The 20,258-nt window shown below is 37.9% G+C and overlaps 1 protein-coding gene across 1 annotated transcript in view; it reads right to left on the reverse strand.

Moving 5' to 3' along the window:
• The window catches only part of gstcd (glutathione S-transferase, C-terminal domain containing), a 47,385-nt gene that overhangs the window by 14,452 nt on the left and 12,675 nt on the right, over window positions 1–20,258 (reverse strand). Inside the window, exons 6-8 of the mRNA XM_042425945.1 lie at window positions 1,369–1,484; window positions 986–1,030; window positions 593–721 (exon numbers count right to left, since the gene is read on the reverse strand). Of these exons, the coding sequence (XP_042281879.1) occupies window positions 593–721; window positions 986–1,030; window positions 1,369–1,484 (290 nt within the window). The remainder of the gene's footprint in view (window positions 1–592; window positions 722–985; window positions 1,031–1,368; window positions 1,485–20,258) is intronic.

The following is a 20,258-nucleotide window of genomic DNA, read 5'->3' on the forward strand; positions in this document are numbered from 1 at the left end:
CAATGTTCAGACACCTTGCAGTCAAACTGTGATTGTAGCAAAGCAGGTCACACATTGTTGATGTAGTGTTAATGAAAGGTGTTTAGTTTGCAGTTTCAACTAATCAGAATGAGAATGAGTTATTGGCTTATCATTATTAGCATTATTACTTCAAAATCAAAATGTCATGTGGGACGTGAAGCATCATGTGCATGTACAAATCCAAGTAAAGTAAACTAAACCAGTGCTAAAAATATTTCCAAACTTTGATTGCTATATCACATTAATTATAGTGGCATACAAACATGGTACAGTAGAGATAATGTTGTGATTAGTCTTAATTAATACAACGATTTTGCACTTATTGTAGTGATTTTTAAAACATTTTTACATGGCATTTGATAGAAATATTTAAGTTTCTGTTGTTCACAAATGATCAAATTTTTACTAGTTACATCAAATAGTTGAAATAGCTGCCATCTCATTTGCATAATCTATGGATCATTAAACAACAAATGGAGACAAAACTGATGCAAAGTCACAGTGAATGTCAATTTCTTTTAAATGTTTTATCATTATGATGTTTTTGTATAGTATTGCTTGCTCTGCTCACCCCAATGTGAAATGGTCCAGTGAAATAGTCCAAATTGGCCTGAATGAAGCCAATGTTTCCCAGACTGAGCTCAGCACTGCGACTCTTGGCCCTGACCAAGGACTCTTCTTTGTTTTCTATGAGGATGACCTGGAATAACAAAGAAAAAACCCTTTGCTACTTCTTCAGGTGACCTGGAACGAGCAATAACAAACTTTTTATAGAGCACCATGTGAAAATTTAAAAAAAAGGCCTAAACCAAAACAGCAGTATAAGTTTGCATTAAACAATTATTAATAGTATCAATTTATTATTATCAACTGATGTATTAATTATTTTATCACTTATATCTTTCAGTCACGTCTCACAATGTTATGTCTGTATGTCACATCTGTACAAATACATAAGTATTACCTGGCAATCTGGAAGAGCGTGAGCCAGAACAATCCCTACATGGCCCTGAGAGACACAAGTACAAAGAAATAACAAAGTGAAAATGCACAACAGGAAAACAAAAGAGGGGGGGTTCAACACAGTTATGATTAGTGCTGCCCTTTCTAGCCCGGTATTGACCCTTTAGCCTTGCAAAGGTCCTGCTTTGAGTGACCATTTTCATAAATGTAATTGCCAGTCTATCCAATAATAAAAGGAATTCAAAGAGAAGAAGAAGAAAAATATAAGAGTATGAGAAGCAGACCCTTTGCTGACTATTAATGGAGCAGCAGCCTAACGTGGTCATGGTCAGGTGGAGGGATAAATATACATGCATAACTGGATTGATGGATGAATACCCATACCGTTCCACTGCAGAAATCCACAATGGTGTATCCCGGCCGGGCTAGCTCTGTTACCATGGCGACCAAGTTATTCAGCTGTTGCCTCTTCCTGACTGCACGGATATTTGACATTTTCCCTGCAAAAGAGCACAGGTTCTCAATGCACCTGAGCAGAAAAAGTGGAAAGCAACAGGTTTTTTACAGGCAATTAATCTGAAAACCAAAGAAATGAAAGAAAATGAAAAAAAAAAAAAAAAACTCCAGAGAAGAAAGCTTTCAAACATAAATAGACTTTTCTTTTAATGCTTGTAAAAGCCTATTTTGTAGCTTGGTTGGTTCCAGTCAATATTAAGACACATTACAATAACCTACATTTTTAACAACATAAAAGATGGCAGAATATCTTGTTAAAAAATACAACCAAAAAAAAAATCACACTACACATTTTTCATTACTCTAATGCTTCGCTTTATACTGCTGTCAGTGAGCAAACAGCCTTTCCCTCTAACTGCTCAAATTTTGATTTACAACCAGCCATTTCAGGTAATGGTTATAGCACACAGATGAAAAGGCCTCCACTCTCTCATCAGCATGTTTCCAGCCAATTGCCAACAAGGGGAGCACAAACAATCTTTCAGCATCATCAAAAGCAAGCCTCCGAGCCAAAATCGAGTGTCCTTCTTGTTTGCGGCAGAACTTTTCTACTGCTGTGTGAGCAGTATGTACCCCATTAACTCAAAGCATTTTTCAGCCTCCTGCATCTTCCTCTCCTGTGTTCTAGCACGCCTCGCATCGGCAGTGAGCCGTTGACGCGCTGTGCCGGTGCCATCTCTGGTCCATAAACCTAGAGTGATGAGTGTTTCATTTACCCGTAAGTCACACCCTCATATCCACACAACTGGAATATCAGAAAAATATTATTACTACACTTTCCTGCTCTCGCCGCTTTGTGTATGACGACAGGGGAGGAAAGACTGTAAAGGAGACTTTTCATTCCCGGCAACACAAATAGGAAATTTTATAGTGGCATTATTCAGTCTCTCATACTGGCTGTTATCACGCTGATCCCAGTTGTGGGGAGAGCACAATAACGAAAAGTGAGGGATGAATTTAAATACAGAGAAACTGTGGGAGGGTATTGACAAGACTCCACTCTTCATTTTGACGAGTAATTCACACGGGTGCAGGCACTTCTATGCATCCACAGCTCCAGAGAGTTCTCGCTATATAAGTCTTTTGATACATCTCAACACATTTAGATTTTAATTGCAAATTCCATTGTGGAGTGTGATAAATGTCTACATCAAGTACGCAGACATAGAGAGGGTGACCTAAAATGTGGCCCAGTGTGGAGAAAATTAATGAGCTCACAGAGTAACAATGTAGAATATCCATGTAGTGCTCAAACTTTTTTTGCACAAGATACAGAACACTTTAAGGACAGAGGGTTTTGCCTAAAACGCAATCTAGGAAAAAAAACTGGCTCTTATGATGTTCTGCTAAATATCTTGATTCCCAGACAACCACTGCAAGCTTTCATTAGTTGTGAGCATGCATGTGAAAATCCCCTTTTATACATCAAAGGCAAGCATGCAGGTTCGGCCACACAAAAGGGCACAAATCTGTCTTGCATGTTCTTAATGTACAACATAATAGTACATAATACTGTGTGTGCAGAGAAAAGTGACTGAAGTCAGTTACACAAGTCCTAACAAAAGTAAAACTGAAGTGCAAAAGGTGTATGTTCCTTGAATAAAATAAATGTATAAACTGATTTTGCAGTGTGCGTGCAATTGACTTTCAGCATTTCTACACTAACAAGACTTTTGTTTGATGAAAGGTCAGCACACGGGTTAAGGTCAAACCCATAAGCTATGCGGGACTGAGTGGGTGGCAGTAGAAGAGCTAACTACATGCCAGTCTACGGCTCTCTTTGTTTTCAATTTCATTTTTTAATATGGTGTCAGGGAAAAGAGTAAGACTGAGAGAGGTCTTTAAAGTTCACACCCTGGGTCGGTATAATTGCATCAAATTCACTCAGTTTCACATGAACATCACAAAGTATGTGTCAAACAGAATAAAGGCCAAAAAGCCATAAAGTGTGAAAAAAAACAAGGTTGGCAACACACTGTAGAGAATAATGAACATGTTCCTACAGATGTAATGCAAATAACAGGCAGTTTCATAATGTCTTTTTTCAGTCACTTAATGATGGGTTGTATTGATTCTGGCACATATAATGAGGTTTTTGCATGTTCAGTGTCAACATTTATCAGTTATTTCCCCCAGTCTCCACATATACTAACCACAGTTTGGTTATGGCATGATTAAGGTTGGTAATAATGAATAATTTATTTTTTCCCCACAGCAGTACAGCTTGGGAGAGCTACTCTGCTGCCGTCATAACCCTGATCTGTACAGGCAACTGAAACAATACTAAGACAAACCAATCAACAGACCTGGTGCACGGTGTGTTTGTGACCCTCTGCAGGTAACCCTGTCATCACTGTTAAAGTATGACATAAATTGAATGCAGCTGTAATTTCTCTCTGTCACAGTCTGTGAATTAGCCACTACAGCAGGAAGAATATTTAATCAATGCAGGGCTTGAGTTTAGGCTTTATGATTGAAGGAAGGTCACCCGATTCAACAAACAAAATCATTACATGACAACATGATGCCAAAGTTGCCAGGATAAGAAAAAAATGTGATGTGACACCTTCCATTAGCCTTAATGACAGTGAAATACAACCAGGGAATGACGCTTAGTGACTAAAATATAGCAGAACGGTTTTGACATGGAAACCTCAGGAGTTTTATCCAAGCTTCAACTTGAAAGAGAGAAAAACAATCACAGACCATGTTATTCACAGAGAGCCCAAAAGGATCGAGATCAATCTGCACCCTGATTTTCTTCCACTTATTTTTTTGTCCTGCATCCCAACATCTATTGTCTTCCAGCCACTTTATAAACAGACGCAACAATCACAAGTATGACAGAAACTGCCTGCAACTGTCATCCAGCCAGGCTCAAATGATCCCCTACCACGAAGAGCTGCTGACAGGTGGACATTACTCAACTCCCTTCCTCTGTCATTATTCACATCACACTGCATGTGCAAGAATGAGGAAGAGCTCAGATGTTTTAGCAATAAAAAAAAAAGTGAGGCACTGTCTGCCAAGTATGTATGAAAATGCAAATGAACACGCATAAATTATCATGTAAGAGGTGAAAATTAAGCATCAAGTCAAGCTATACGTCTGAGAACATCTTACCAGAAGTGAGGGAATATAAAAAACACGATTCAAAGAAAGTTTTCTAAACTGAGACTTGACATCATGGAATATAATTCCTTTTTTTTCTTTTTTAGACAAAAATTTGATCAGTCGACCTTTATTGAATCATAAATATATATTCTCTTAGACAAAGTAAAACAAGACATTCACCAATGTGGTAAAATTAGTTTACATGCTTCCAATCAAAACTCCAATGAAAATTTCAATAATTTCCGAGAATGATCATTTTCATAATACTTGTGTGTTAAGACTACTTATGTTTTGTTTGAAAATACTAGCACTCATTTCTGAGTACTAGAAATCAGGAAACGACACTGAGAAAAAGTGGCATTATCTCATCTGATAGATGTGTTTCTTGTTTTAAAAAGGAGGTGAATGTGTAAAGTTAATACCTAATATTTTTTTGCAGTGTAGTGTACATAAGGACAAACGTTCACGCACATATTTTTGTTTGTATATCAATTTACATGCAACATAATAATATTCTCTGGATATTTAGATTTGCCTGCATTGGACAAATGTTGATTTCTATCATGCATACCGGCCTGCCACAATTTATATCTTTCTTTTCAGTTGAAAATGTAATTACTTGTCCAAGTTTACGTTTCCTTGACCCCTAAGTATATTCTTCTGACATGTTCCTTTGGTTGGAATCTGATGGGGTGCAGGTGTGTTCTTCTGAAAGTCTTTTTCAGTTTAACCTCCTTCCACAGGTTGATGTGGGCCAGAACGTGGAATATACTGATGTTGGTGGTGTTTATGAACAGGGGCAGGGACACCATCCCACCCGGAAAACTACTGGCACAAAGCCAGTGATGACAGGGCCACATTTTTTTGGTATCATAGAAACGATGTTTCTGTTTTTCCAGCAGATTTACTCTGCCTCGACATATCTCGATGCTCAGTGAGGAAAAAACATGCTGTGGCTGCGTCATCGGGGGAGACTGAGGATCCATTAGCCAGTGTGTCCTCTACTGCAAAAAGGTGGCTACCACTGCTGCTGCTGCTGCTGGCAGTGAGCCCTGATCTCCTCCTTTTTCCCCTGATGCTGCAGAACTACCCAGGGACTTATCAAGCAGGTCCATCACACAGATTAGAATGTAAACACACTGCTGAGGCACAGGGGGCCTCTGTTTGGGCTCTGCAGGATCTGACAGCTACCATCTCTCAGAGGACATGCTGGTTTAAAGAGCAGACATAAGCAGGGCTGGTTTAAGATTCAAGTTTAGATTGTGTTATGTTGAAGTTAAGAATTCGGTATTTTGGTCTGAATCAGTTGGATTTTATGTTTGTTTTGAAAAATGATTGCTAACTCTAGTTAGTGATTTATTAGCCAAATATACCTGTACATAATGTTATTTTCTGGAAATTACATTAGGGGTTGTATTATGTACTCCCTACAGTACATGTTGTCTTTGAACAGAGCAAGCACCAGCTCTTGTGTTATAGACTGAGCTTGTTACTGTAAGAGAGCATTGCACTATAGATTATTTGTTAAACTGGGTTTACTGTACACTTTGTACAATAAGCCCAGTTTAACCTACAGGAGTTGCTGGCTCATATTATGTGTTTTGCTGCCACTGAGGAAAAATATTCCTAATGGGTGGAATGCGTCTCCAGACATCTTTATCACAGAAATGTCCCAGACAGTGTCATCTGCCAACGACCAAGAAAAACGATGTCACATGATGTCATGTTAGAAGATGGTGAGTCTGAGAAGAAAAATGCTAATATTACCAGTCAGAGAAATTCTTTACAGTGTCCTAAAACTGACTGCTTCTAAGAACTTGTGAGCATGTGACAGAAAAGAACTATGAGGGATTATTTATTTTATTTGATGGTAATTAACACCATATATTGACTCATATATTGTTGGGTCATTTGTTTTTATTAAATCATGCATTTTAATTTAAAGATCTCCTCCAGACATGTAAAAAATAACCTGCTTGGAACAATCACATGTGTTTGATATGTTTTTCGATTCCTTCTGCCTCATTAAAAATTCCAAAAACCATTAATATGCAAATATATATCATATCATAAGTTTAACTGCTGGACACAACATGTCTCCTACTTCACTGTGTGTACACTGGATGCTTGTGAGTTTCTACATCAAACTTGTGTAAGTTGCATACTGGACCAGGATTGGCTTCCAAACTACTTGTGATATCACATCACCACAGATTAACATGAAAACAGCCTTCTAGTGTTAAACTCTGCACATAAATCATTCTGCACAGTGAGGCTCAAACATTCAATTGTAGGAACAAAAAAACAACACATTTTTGAGTGGAAAGGAAGTTGAAATAATAATAAAAACAAAAGATATTAAATGTGTTATTTCTGTCAACTTTGTTTTATTCAGAGATTCTCATCATCAAATGTTTTTAACAAAACAAGCTGGAGCTGCAATGATTAGTCAATTAAGTTGCCAACTATTAAATGAATCGCTAACTATTTTGATAATCAATTAATCATTTTAAGTCATATTTTAAGGATAATTAAGAATCCACTGATTCTAGCTTCTCAAATGTAAATTTTTTTGGTTTTGTTAGTCCTCTATGTATCATTGGGTATCATTGGGTTGTGGACTGTTGGTCGGGACAATAGAAGACATTTGAAGATGTCACCTTGGGTTTTGGGAAACAGCAACTGATATTTTTCATCATTTTCTGACATTTTATGGACCAAACAACTAATTGATTAATTGAGAAAATAATCAACAAATTAATCAATAATGAAAATATTCGTTAGTTGCAGCCTTGAAAAAGGTTGTTGCAAACTGGGGAGTCATTTTATGTTCATCATGATGTCGATTTAGGTCAATATTGTTAAACTGCTTAAAGTATACCAGTAGAAACAGTTTGGGACAGCTGCTCTTGTAAGATCATAATAATACATAATATTAACACTCAATAGCTAAGACAAGTAATAAATTTGACAATAAACATTCAATAAAATAAATAAGACACTGGTTTATGTTTTCATGTGGTGATGTTTAAACTCTTCAAGGAGAAGGACAACTTTAATGATTTTTTTATGAGCTCATATTTTTTCAAACCTCGCAGCCAATTTAATGAAAACAAACTGGCAAAAGTGCAGGTCAATAAATCAAGACCAAACTCTGGAAAGACTCACTGGTGGGAACGGAGACATGCACATATTGCACTGGAAGTAAGCAAGACTGGGTAGCTCTTAAAAGAGCAAACCTTTGCATTCTGTTTCATACATATGTGTACACATCAGTATAAAAGGAATGACGCAGCATGTACACGTTGGGTCATGCACATTGACAATCTGTCTGCATTCAAGCACTCTGGATGTGTTTGTTCATATGTGCAGTTTGGTGTAGTGATATAGAAACAGAACGGTGAGATGCATGGATCATTTCCATCTCAGTCTGATTTTCTTTTCTGATCATATCATCTTGTTGAATGAATGCCTAAGGTCTGCTCAAGCAGTCATGAATGTACCAGTGTATCAGGTTAGCTGTCCTAGTACTTCTGAGGAGCAATACTGATGTTTGCTTGTCTTGGAGGTTGCTCAGAACAATGCTGTGTTTTATGAAAACAAGCACAAGGGTGGTGTGGGAGCTCCAAGCATGACTGGAGAGGTAAAAATCTAAAGCACACTTACTTTAAAACTGTTAGCACTTAAACATGGCAGCAGCACAGTGGTGTTGTTGCGGAATAAAATATTTGATTCACACAGTGACCAGAACCACAACTGGTCCAGGTATGTGAATGTGCCATGTACTGACCGAGGGCTGGCTCATACATCCCTGACTGTACAGGTGTAAGAGAGTATACGGTAATTCCTTTATATGACTGAAAGAGTGCAAACAGCTTGTCCCTTAAGTGCTGTGAGTTGCACACAAGGGTTCTGCAGGAGCAAACTGATCAACCAAAATAAAGAGCACAGCTCTTATAGAGGTGCTGCTGAGCAGCTAATAAATAAACTGCCTAGAGCTCAGTAACAAAGGTAAAATGGATTACTGAGATTCTGACAAATGCGTACGAAAGGAAAGCTGAAGGCTAAACAACATGGCACATATTACAGCACTGACTGAGAAGAGAGGAAAAAAACTGACCTCTTAAAATCTGTGTTTTCCTTAAATATTCCCCTTAACCTTCTTTACGTTGAGAAAAAATGATCCAAACTGTATGACAGTATCACAAATACATCACATATTCACTTGTTCAAACACTTACTTGAAGCTTTACAATTGTTATTATAATCGGCAAACTCTTTAAACCCAAGAGGTTATTATAAGGCTGCACTATTACACATTGAAATATATAGAGGTTTTGTGCATGGGAAACATTTGGCACATAGCTAATCAAAACTATAATTACACACTTGCTATATCCAGTCAGTACACATTCAAGACTGTCCTCTTTAATTTGAACATTTTCTCAGCATTGTCTTTTAATATCTTTAAAACAACACAGAATGAGCCAAGCAGACTTCCCTCACAACACGAACTGAGTCTTTGTGAAAGTTTTCTATTATTGCAGTGTAGTTTATTGGTGTGTGCAAAAGAAGCTGCTTCCCACGGAGATGTGAGAGCATCAACACAGGGAGACTGGAACAGAATGCAGACTAGGAGCCATTTCTTGAAATATAAGCCAACAAATTAAAAACTGTTCTGAATCAGTGCTGGATTTGCTTTGCATGACATTATTTTCTGTAGAAGGACGTAAAATGATTTATCACAGTCCCACATAGAGTTAAAGGCACCTTTAACATTTTTTTTTTTTTTATCTGACAAGGTTTTGGCAGTAACCTATGTTTTCGTGAATGGACAAAATTTCTAACTGGCTGGCTTAATTTTACCTTGGCAAAGACTTCTGCAGACAACTTACAATGGCTTCACCATTATTTGACATTTGAAATGCCTTGTTGGCACTTTGAAACATATGCACTGGTGCAGAACAGTTTGCATTTGACTACGTTCTTTATTACAGAAATCTACGGACCAAAGGGAGAGGAAATGAACTTTGGCACATCTTTGCAAAGATGATGGTAATTAATAACAGGAGAGACATATAAATCCATAGTGCTTTTCTGGCAGTGGAAATATTCTCGGGAACAATCCTGAAAGCTGCAACAACACACAACATTACAGCAATTGTGCTGTGACATTTTTTTTTTTTTTTTTAAAGTTGGAGGCACAGCCACTGAGCAGTAACTAAATATAATCTTGTTGAGTCGGCTTGAAGTAAAAAAAAAAAAACATTCACGATACTGAAAGCCTCAATTGTTGACAAGATGTCAGCAAAAAATAAAAGTGTGCTTTCACAGCAGCCCTCACTGACATTTTTCAATGTATTTGCGTAAGACTGTGATGACAAGAAAAATGAAAGGTAATGAAGACAAACAGAAGAGGAAAAAACTTCTCACCGTGCATCCTTCAACAGCTTTGGAATGTCTGTCAAAACATGACCAGACGTAGCTGTAGGCGAGAGGTCTGCATAATTATGGGACTCATGGTCGCTCTTACAGGTCACAGCACATACCGAATTTGTCTGCGCTGTTTTGTTTCAAAATGGACATACTAGAAAACTGTTGTGCTCTTCAAAATAACACCAACTACACACAAACAGAGAATCACATCAAGACACACGTAACACTTTTACTTTTACATGTATGATAAATGATGATGAAAAATATGAATTAATTCTGGTAGAGCTGAAATTATTTGTCAGTTAGTTACTGTCTATTTTCAGTTTGCAGTTTATCATAGAAGTGTATAAAGATTCCACTTACTTGATGGTCAAAACTTCTAAACTCAATATTTTCTTCTTTTTCACTATGAATTGAATCCATTTGGGTTTTTTGCCTGTCAGTCAAAAGATTATATTTATGCTTCATATTTTATATGCTACATAATTGCTCAATAATCAAAAACAAATTGACCAATACATCTATAATGAAAACAATCATTAGTTTCAGCCCTACATGCTAGCAAACCTAAGCCAGTGACACTTCATTTTCCAGATCCCATTGTCTCCTGTAATTTCCTGATAAGGACCTGATATGTAAACTGCTAATATTCCTGAAATGAGTTATGTAATTTGGTGTGGAGTGCAGGATTTCAATTAGTACACGTTCCATTTAGATGTAGAGTCATTCAATCTGTGCACAGCAGGTCAACTGAGTACGCAAAAATGTGAAATTGGTCTACAAGCATACAATAGAGCTTATACAGAAAATAAGTTTACAATAAAAAAAGTAATAATGAATTAATGTTAACATAAGTTTAAATAGAGTATTTCTTTCACACAAATTCTTCTGGAAAATAACAACTGCTTATAATTTAAGACTAAAGTCTCACAATTTTTCATACTTTCTCCATAATTAGTACAAAACTACAGTATGTATTATTATGTATTATGAACCTTCTTAGGGAAACTAGCTCTGTTTGGTAAAAAGTGTTACCCATAAGCCAATATCTTAGTATTGTAACATGCCAACGTGTCTAATACTGGTTTGCAGAGACCTTAAGCCATCAGAATTTGTTGCGGGTCATTTGTCTTGTCAAAACAACCAACAACAAGCACAATGCAATGCCTTTCCAACCCTTCACACATTTATCACACCAACAGAAATTTTTTTCTCATCAAAGAGTATTTGTGGTGAAAAATGTTGATATTTGGGGTATATAAAAGCTCAACTAGAAACTATTTGTAGGAAATGTTTTAGGAGAGTGGTCAAAGAGAGCTAAAGCAACCACCATGGCAAACTCACCAATATATTTCACATTTATCAAAATAATATTGTATAATCTGGCCAAGATAAATATATTATGATATTTTCATACTGGCACATGCCTGGCAGACAGATATATATTTATCCTTTTGGCTACCATTCACTGTGTAGGCTAAATGTTGTCTTGCAACATGTCTCCTGAGTGCTGTTCACTGCGCTGCTTGAAGTGGAGGTGGCAAACACATCAACACTCTTCTGCTTTAAAACTTTGGGAGTTTGGAATCGATCCGTCTTGTCAGTGAAGTTGTGTTTGCCATGGGCAGAGGAAAAGATTTGTCCTTAGTTGTTCTGAAAGTATGAACTGCACTGATCCTGGCCGGCGCATTCACAGCTCAGCTCAGGTAAGGAACAAATGACCTAAGGCTACCCATAAGCTGACACATTGGTAAACCATATTCACAAAGTAAACATAAGATTTGCTCAGTCTGCTGACTTGAGATAGTTTTTAAAGTCCAACATATCAACATGTGATACTTCAAAAGCAGGATTGTTCTAAATTGAAACAAGAAAACAGGACTGGCTGTAAAAGACGACCAAAATGCAACACTTCCTTCTTTTTACCCTGTTCCATGATGCATCACTGAACCCCAAGAAAGTCAAATGTAACCAGTTTCCCAACTAACCAACTGAGAAAGTTCGGAGAAAGATAGAAGTACAACTGCATATCTTCAGCTGTAGGGAACTTGGACAGAGTGATCATTGAATAACTCTCCATTAGCAAATATCAATACATGATAATTTGATGTCAAGGTGGAGTACTCACCCATTTATCATGTATTTCTTACAAACTTGCCCTCAGTGCCCCCTTTACTTCAAAATAGATGGTACATTGGGTTTCTGCATACATGGACACATTCCCATGTTTGTTGGTGTGTAGACTCCACGCAGTAATACATTTTGGGCTGCACGTAGACAGTCTGTTTGGAGCCTTGCAGACAAGGGCACATGACAAAATTGATCATATTGTATTGTATTGTATTGGAAATTGATGCACATTAGAATAGGCATTATCAATGTTTTAACTTCTGACAAAATCATTTTAGTAATTCAAAGGAGCAAATTTTAAGTGGTATGGTCTATGTTTTTTCTTCAGCACAACAGCAAGTTTTCTCTATAAAAAATATATTTTTAATACAAGTATGAATAAAACAAATATTTCAGGAAGATAAAGTTGGCAGAACAGTTAAATCGACCTGTTCTTCCAGTTGTCTCCTGAAAATCTCCTTCACCCATTTGTTTTCATTTGTTTTCTTTCAGTGCACAATCTTCCCCTTCATCCCTTGGTCTCTGTACTCTGCCGGAGCTGTCAAAGTCAGGGAGTAAGTGGCACAATGCTGGCATCTTTGGAGGGCCATGTCAACGTCTTTTGGCCTGCCACTTTTGTAAAATCTTCCAGCCAGTATGGCTTTTAGCCCTAGCCTTGCAGTGCTAACTCAAGGATAAATAAAGGCTGGCTGGACTCCAGCCAGTTGGTGTCCCTGCTCCTCCTAGTTTTCTTTCAGAAACCTTTATGGTTGGGTTGCCAAAGCGAGGGCCCCTCTATTGAGAGAAATAAAGGGATTCTCCCTTCAACACTGTGCATTTAGCTTATATTGTCACAGCAGACTTATGGTGTTTGAAATTTCCCACAAAAAAACTTCTCTGTCTTGACAGATTTCATCCCATTATCCCTTTGGTGTTATCTGAAATACACATATAATTTCAGTGATGAAAAGGAAACACTTAGTCTCAATGTATCTATTTCCTTATTATATCTGCAAACGTCTTGGCACTGCACACATATTCTTATTTAGGAAAGTGGAACAAGAATCAAGGGACCACAGATTGGCCACAAACGCTACATGTGCCCTTTGGATAATTAGAACAGGATTTAGATGAAACATTATTCTGTCTTACTGAGCCACCTGCATACTCAAAAACTTCATACAAGTCATTGTTACTCTCCAAATTTAGCAAGTCCCCAAAAACTTGTCCAATGCTCTCTGCTTCCAGTTCTTGCAAAATGCAAACCAAAATGATTCCATGAATATGATATGACATTTTGACAAAAGGACAGATTTGTGCATGGTTGTGTAACTCCAAGGAGATCAGTGATTCTCCACATTTGAATAGCCAAATATATACAGCTGTGTAGACAATACTGTATCTCTGGCAGCCATTATAGACATCAGAATGTAAAAGCTACGGAGGCCCTTGCAACTGGTGATTTATGTTTATTGTTAAATGCTCTGCAGATGCAGAAACAGACATAACACATACTTACTCATTCACACATACACACATAGAAATGACAACTCACCCCTAGCAGTGTAAGCCAACTCCATGAGGGTGTAAAAAACACAAAGGACAACTCCACCATCAACAAGATGTAGACCTCAGACAACAGAGACATACATGCCAAAGTCCATACACAAACTTCTTTTGAGCTAAATTAGATGTGGGCACTGGGGGAGGTCTCTTCCACAATAGGAGCACATCTCACAGTACACACTGAAACCAAATATGACACATCTATTACAGTGTTGACTAGATACAGAAAATAATAAGACTTGTGCCTTTGTTTGAGCCTATGCGGACAAAATGAGGAATTCCGGGGAGACGACTTTGTTCAGCGATGGGAAAAACAACAAATACAAAAGTGATGTGCGTATATGGGAATGGTATATTGCATGTCAGACTCATGTTGAAGGGGGAGTGAAAAAATTAAAGTGGTAAGAAATGTAAATAGAATGCAAGGCAGGCAGGATAGGCAGGGCAGCAGAACAGAAGAGAGAGAAACAGATAAAGAGAAGAAATAAACACAGAAATGGAAAAAAGAAAAACATGATGAAAGAGAGATATAAAGGCAACAGACTGAAAGGAATAAACAAAAGAACAAACATAAAGTACAGAGACCTGTTCTGTGAAGCACTGTCTGTAATTAACTGTAACAACAGTCTGTGAACATGCACAATATTACATAACATGCCAAGCCACAAATTGGCTTGGCATGAGACAAAATGAGACCGACAAATGTACTGAGCATCTTTCCAAATGCAGTATCAAGTTAATGTTTTTAAACTCGAGAGTTGCTAATTTGGGTAACTGAATTGGTTCAAGGCTGCGGTGGAACATATTATTCATCAAATAGGATCTAACTTTCATTTATTTTCCATCACACCCTCCGCTTCACACATGCAACTCAGCAAGTGCTGATCTGCATCTGTTTGCCTCCATTTGCATCTTTCCGTTGACTTTCTATGTGTTCATGCTGCCTCCGAATATCACTTCACATTGTATAAACTGAATGGCAACCATACTTTGAAGTTTGCGGCTCATTATATTGAGGAATTCCAGTGCAACCAAGTTAAAACTTTGGCTTTTCATCTTAATGAGGACATTCTCATCAAGGCATTTTTTATCCTTCAGTTTAACTTTATGTACAATATATTAAGACCCATAAGTGAAACAGGATGACTTTATTTTGCATTTAAGAGATTATGTTACTTGCTTTTTGCACAGAAATCTATGTTATCTATTGTAAAGAAAAAAAAGAACATTGCTTTTTTCGCTATATGTTACTCCCAAGGAGAATTAAATAAGGGAGACAAACCATAGCTAGTAAAGGTACTGTGATAGCATCACACTGTGAGCTGAGTGTATCAGTACAGCCCTGATCATATAGGATCCACATGAGGGCTGCTAAGAAACTATGGCAATAGTTCCTATATTACTTTATCTCATATTTTTATTAGGCCAAACAAATCCAATACTAATACTGTAATTATAAACTGATTTCACCCCCATCACATACAGTATATGTAACATGTCAAGTAATAGGAATTCCTCCACTGTTTCCTATGACAATTTGTGATAACTTTTGATGACTTTTATATTACAGGAATATTTTACAGGTCAGTCAGTCTTGAAAAAGCTTTTTTTCCATTATTCATCTTTTATTATTAACCAGTGCTGCTGGGTATCTTCTGAATAAACAGAAAACATTTGTCATTCCGTTCAACAAAACCAAAAATATATTTCCCATACCTCAATGACAGAAACAATATGTCAACAACAGAAAATCATTTAATCAATTCAATTTTAGCTTCGAAAAGTCATCTCTACATCCCAGACGTATAAAATTTTATAGACAAAGCGTAGTAAACTGTGCGCCAATGGAAAAGCTTGTTGAAAAAAAGATTTGGTTTTACATTCTGCTCAGGGCTGAAAACACTAATCAGTAATTAATTATGAGTCGAGTGAAACGGCGCAAGAAACACTATGTAATCCAAAACCCACTGAAAGCTGGCTGAGGGTTAGGCAAATTGTCTCCCTGTTCCATACTCACACTGCAATGCCTCACCAGAGATTATTGAACAAAACAAAACGAAGGAGACAAATTAATATTCATGATATGACATTTGCAAGGAGCTCATCATGGAGGCAGCCAGTGGCTCTGCATTTAAATGGGCACAACTCAAACATCATTGCAAATAGTGAAACTCTGCGGTATCCCTCCAGGGAGTCTAGATGTGTTTGAACTTGAATTGCAGAAATAAAGTGCCAATTATCACTCTAATTGGGAGTAACAAAGCTAGTTGCCTGTTGTGCTTGGTCCCATGTTTACTGCGTATCTTTAAATCTCCAATTTAAAGGCTCTAATGAGTTCAATTAATTGAGAATGAGAGGAGTGATTTGGGAGTCACAGCCTGCTGTGTGGAGCTGTAAGCCCAAGGGAACAAGGTGTTAACTAAATGCCAGCACATAGTATAAACAGATATGCCCAGTAAAGCTATATTAACAACATTTTAAAATCCCATCTATGTGTTTGTATTAACATATGCTCTCCAAAAAAGCTCTCTGATCTCTAGTTTTAATAACAGCCAATTTACCTTTATTACACATGCACTGACAGCTTTACGTGGAAAAATTATGAGCACACACCTCTCCTTGAAGGCAAAAAGAAAATCTAAAACCATTTTTACATTTTACAGATGCAACTTTTAGCTATGCTCACGGTGCGTTACAGCAACGTCAGCCTGTCGGTCAACTACTTTGGTCCGAACTATTGCATTAGTTGCCAAGATATTTCGTACAAACATCCACTGTCCCCAGAGGATGAAGCCTACTGATCTTGATGATCCCCTACCTACACCATGAAGTTGACATTTGAGGTTATGAGTGAAATGTCTCAACAACTGTTGGATGGATAGCCATGAAATGTGGTACAGCTATTCATGTTCCACTCAGGGAAACTGTAATAACTTTGGTGATCCCCTGACTTTTCATCTAGCTGCACCATGAGGTCAAAAATTTGATATTTCCAATACTTTGGGTTATGACCAAATACCTGCAAAACTGTTGACATTTCCATCAACCTCAGGTGTACTTTGTGTTTAGTGCTCATTAGCAGATGCTGGCATGCTAAGATGCAAAACTAAAATGGTGAACACAGTTGCCAAAACGTCAGCATGATAGCATTGTCACTACAAGCGTGTTAGCATGCAGCTCAAAGCACTACTGTGCGTAAATAGTCTCACATAGCTCCCAGGATGACTGTAGACTCTTCTTTCCACAAATTTAGAAATCCACTGTCATGTCTCAAGGACATGTGTAAATTAAAAGCGACCCCAGGTTCAAGGCATGACCGGGAAACCCGCTCTTGAAGAACTGTTGCAATTTCAGTTAATCTTCTTGCTTTCCGGATCAAACGTTCTACAAGAGACTCTGATGTGGAATTTGTATTCATTACAAGCAGTTGGAGTGGAGGAAAAAAGGAAATAAATAGCTGAAAATATCAAAGGTGAGATTAGAAAGGTATAGCTTAGTGTTGGGACACTGGACACAGAAATTATTCTGGTGCTGAGCTCTACATCAAAAAAGGACTGGTATAAGTAGAGTGTTGTTTTTTGTGTCAAAAGCACAAGCATCTAGATCAACATGTCTGACAGAGGCATAAGGATGGCAAGCACCTCTTCACAAGTATCTGACACAGACTTTTCTTTTGTAATGTTATCTTGCCCTATACCTCGACTTTGCCCTTATCACTTATTGTAAACTTGCAGCAAACCCAAAAATAACAGATATACTTGCAGAAAAACATGAAGGGAGACAGCCAGAAAGAATCAGTCAACATTATATCTAGACTACGCTGATGTGGTAATGTGCAGTCCAACAGTCAAACAGATCTGTGACTAAGCCTGCTGTGCATCTCTCAGCAGAGCTCCATTCAGCCTGACAGCTGGACAGGAAAAACAGCCATGCACACAGACTCCAATTCAGCTGGCCGACTAAAGTCTAGTGCACAAGCTCCACAGGCGAGACGGGGAAATGTATTTGTGTTCAGACTGATGTAGTGCAGGAGTTAAACCAAAATATTTCAACCAACCACATTTCTAGTTTGTCCTGGAATTGGATGTTTAATGGCTTCCGTGTGTGATTTATTTAAGTGTCAAGTACAGAGAAGATGATATATATTTGCTTAGTTGCTATTTCAGTATAGATGCTTCCATGCCCTTAAGAGTAAGATAAGGAATTTATTTTAATTAATCACAATATGGTGTATTTTAAGAGAGGCTGACTTCGGATTAAAAAAAGGAGTGATCAAGTCCATAGCCATAGGTGAGGGCTGATACAAATAGATCAGTAAAACCATTAGACACTGCAACAAATGTGAATCCCCCACTCATGAAAAAGACCCCAAGATAGTTTAACTCTTTCACTTTGGGCAGTAACTCAGGTTGAACCAGAGGGAGCTAACCCATAGTGTTCTGGCTGAGCAAGACTTACTTTTTCTGTCTGTCATTTGGTGCCAGTCAAGTACAGTGGGTTTATTAGAGCCTATTTGGAGATGAGGTTGGTGAGAACAGTAAGAATGAACTAAAACAGTAAAGTTGCATGCTGTAAAACCAAAACAATGAGCTAAAAGACACTGAAAAGTTTTGTAGAGTTGAAGGGGAACTGAGTCAGGTGACTTTGGTTTCATTACTATGAGTGACCCTTTTCTCATTATCATTTAATCCATTGTTAATGTAAACATATTGATAAGAGCAGCTTTAAAGGGAAAATTCACCACTGTGAATATGATGGTTTCTTAAAATTAGGTCACTTATGTAGAGGAAATGTGCTATTATTTTTGAAATAGGTACCCTATGACAAGAGAAAACTGAGAACAAGGTTGTAACTTCCACAGTCTGATCTTAAGGGGGAAACCTACAACAACCAGAATGCATTGTGTCCTGTCCAATCCACTAATGGCGATATGTTTACAGAATGCAGAGCGGCCGTATAGCAAAGACAAAGTTAGTGAGATGTTATATCTCTGAGGCTTATTCTCATTTACAAAACATTTTTCCTCATAAAGTTTTCTGTTCTGTCTCCATTCTCTCGGCACCGGAGACCGGTCAATGGTGCAGCTGCCTGTCTGGCTGCAGGCGCCTCACTCTCGGGTGCCACTTTAACGTAGCTCCGGTCTGGTGGTCGCTTCCTCCTCCACACTGCGTTGTGTCTGATTCCACAGCATGATATTCAGCCTTGTATCATGAAACTAGTTTTCTACCAAACATACTAATATTTCAAAGTATTTAGTAGTGTGATATTTTAGTGTCTGCTTTTCCCTATTGCTAGCATAACATGGTAGGCGGAATGTTTTGGGAGACCGACCTTTGACCATCCTTGAAGGCACAACTACTGATATAGCCTATAGTTCCTTGCCTCCAACTACGTCACTGTATGCATCAAATGACGGTGCTGGTGCTGGACGAAGAACAGATTTTGCAGCTGCACCCCAGAGACACTGAGAACATTAAAAACGGTTGTTTTTCACATAGTATCCCTAATTTGGATAGGTAGAGATAAGGTTGAAAATCAGCAAAGTGGTCCAACGCCACATCACAATGGGGCGGGGCTTCTGGGCTCTGACTGGCTGAGTGGGAAAAAGGCATGCGCCCACTCAGTTAAACTGCCTGAGAAGACGAACAAGTGCACACAGGAGAAAAAAACAGAGGCAGAGGCAGTAAAACTAGCCAGTAGGAGTGCATACACATTTGACTGGCAGCAGAATCAACAAATGAAAGCCCATAAACTGTTTCTATGGCTCCACCTCAGTCTAGTTTCACTGGTGAAGTTTCTTTCTGCATTAAAACCATTGAATTTATTAATTCCTTATCATTTTAACTGTCAATTTATACATATGTATGCGGTTCTTGAGCAATGATAAGCAATTGGCACGTTCCGAACTGGCACGTTTAGAATGGGCACTGCTCTAGTGAATACAATTTGTAATGAGAATTATTTCTACAAATACCCTTCACTGATTATGAGTCAGTTAAAACCCTGTGTGAACTGTAACGTCAGACAGTAATGAATCATTAAGGATGTCATGTCATGATCCTCTTAAAGAAACAATTTGCAGTAAATGAGAAGATGAAGTCATCGCCATATTCCTTTATTTAAAGTGAGTGGTAACACACTGGCATAAAGTCCGGCTAAAAGAAATTGTACTGTGTCCTTGGGGCACCCAGTCAATATCCAGTCTACGAAAATGTAAGGGAAATTCATAAATCTGGACTTAAATCAAATACAGCTAATCATCTTTAACTAAGTTCAATAACAGTGAGATGATATGCTTGAGGGGAAATCACACCCATTACACACAGCCAAACCGATTTAACAGTGGATGAACAGCTCTGTATCAGAACACATTTAACATTTTTAAATCCAAGTCATGGAAGAACATCGATAACACAGACAAAAAGAAAAAGAGAGAAACAGTGCATAACTACCTACATAATGATATTTGAAAGCTGTTACTGGATTGATATTCCATCTTCGATGCATCTTACAGACAGGTTTTCCAATTCCCA

Source organism: Thunnus maccoyii, chromosome 2 (assembly GCF_910596095.1).
Source record: "Thunnus maccoyii chromosome 2, fThuMac1.1, whole genome shotgun sequence".
Taxonomy (NCBI): domain Eukaryota; kingdom Metazoa; phylum Chordata; class Actinopteri; order Scombriformes; family Scombridae; genus Thunnus; species Thunnus maccoyii.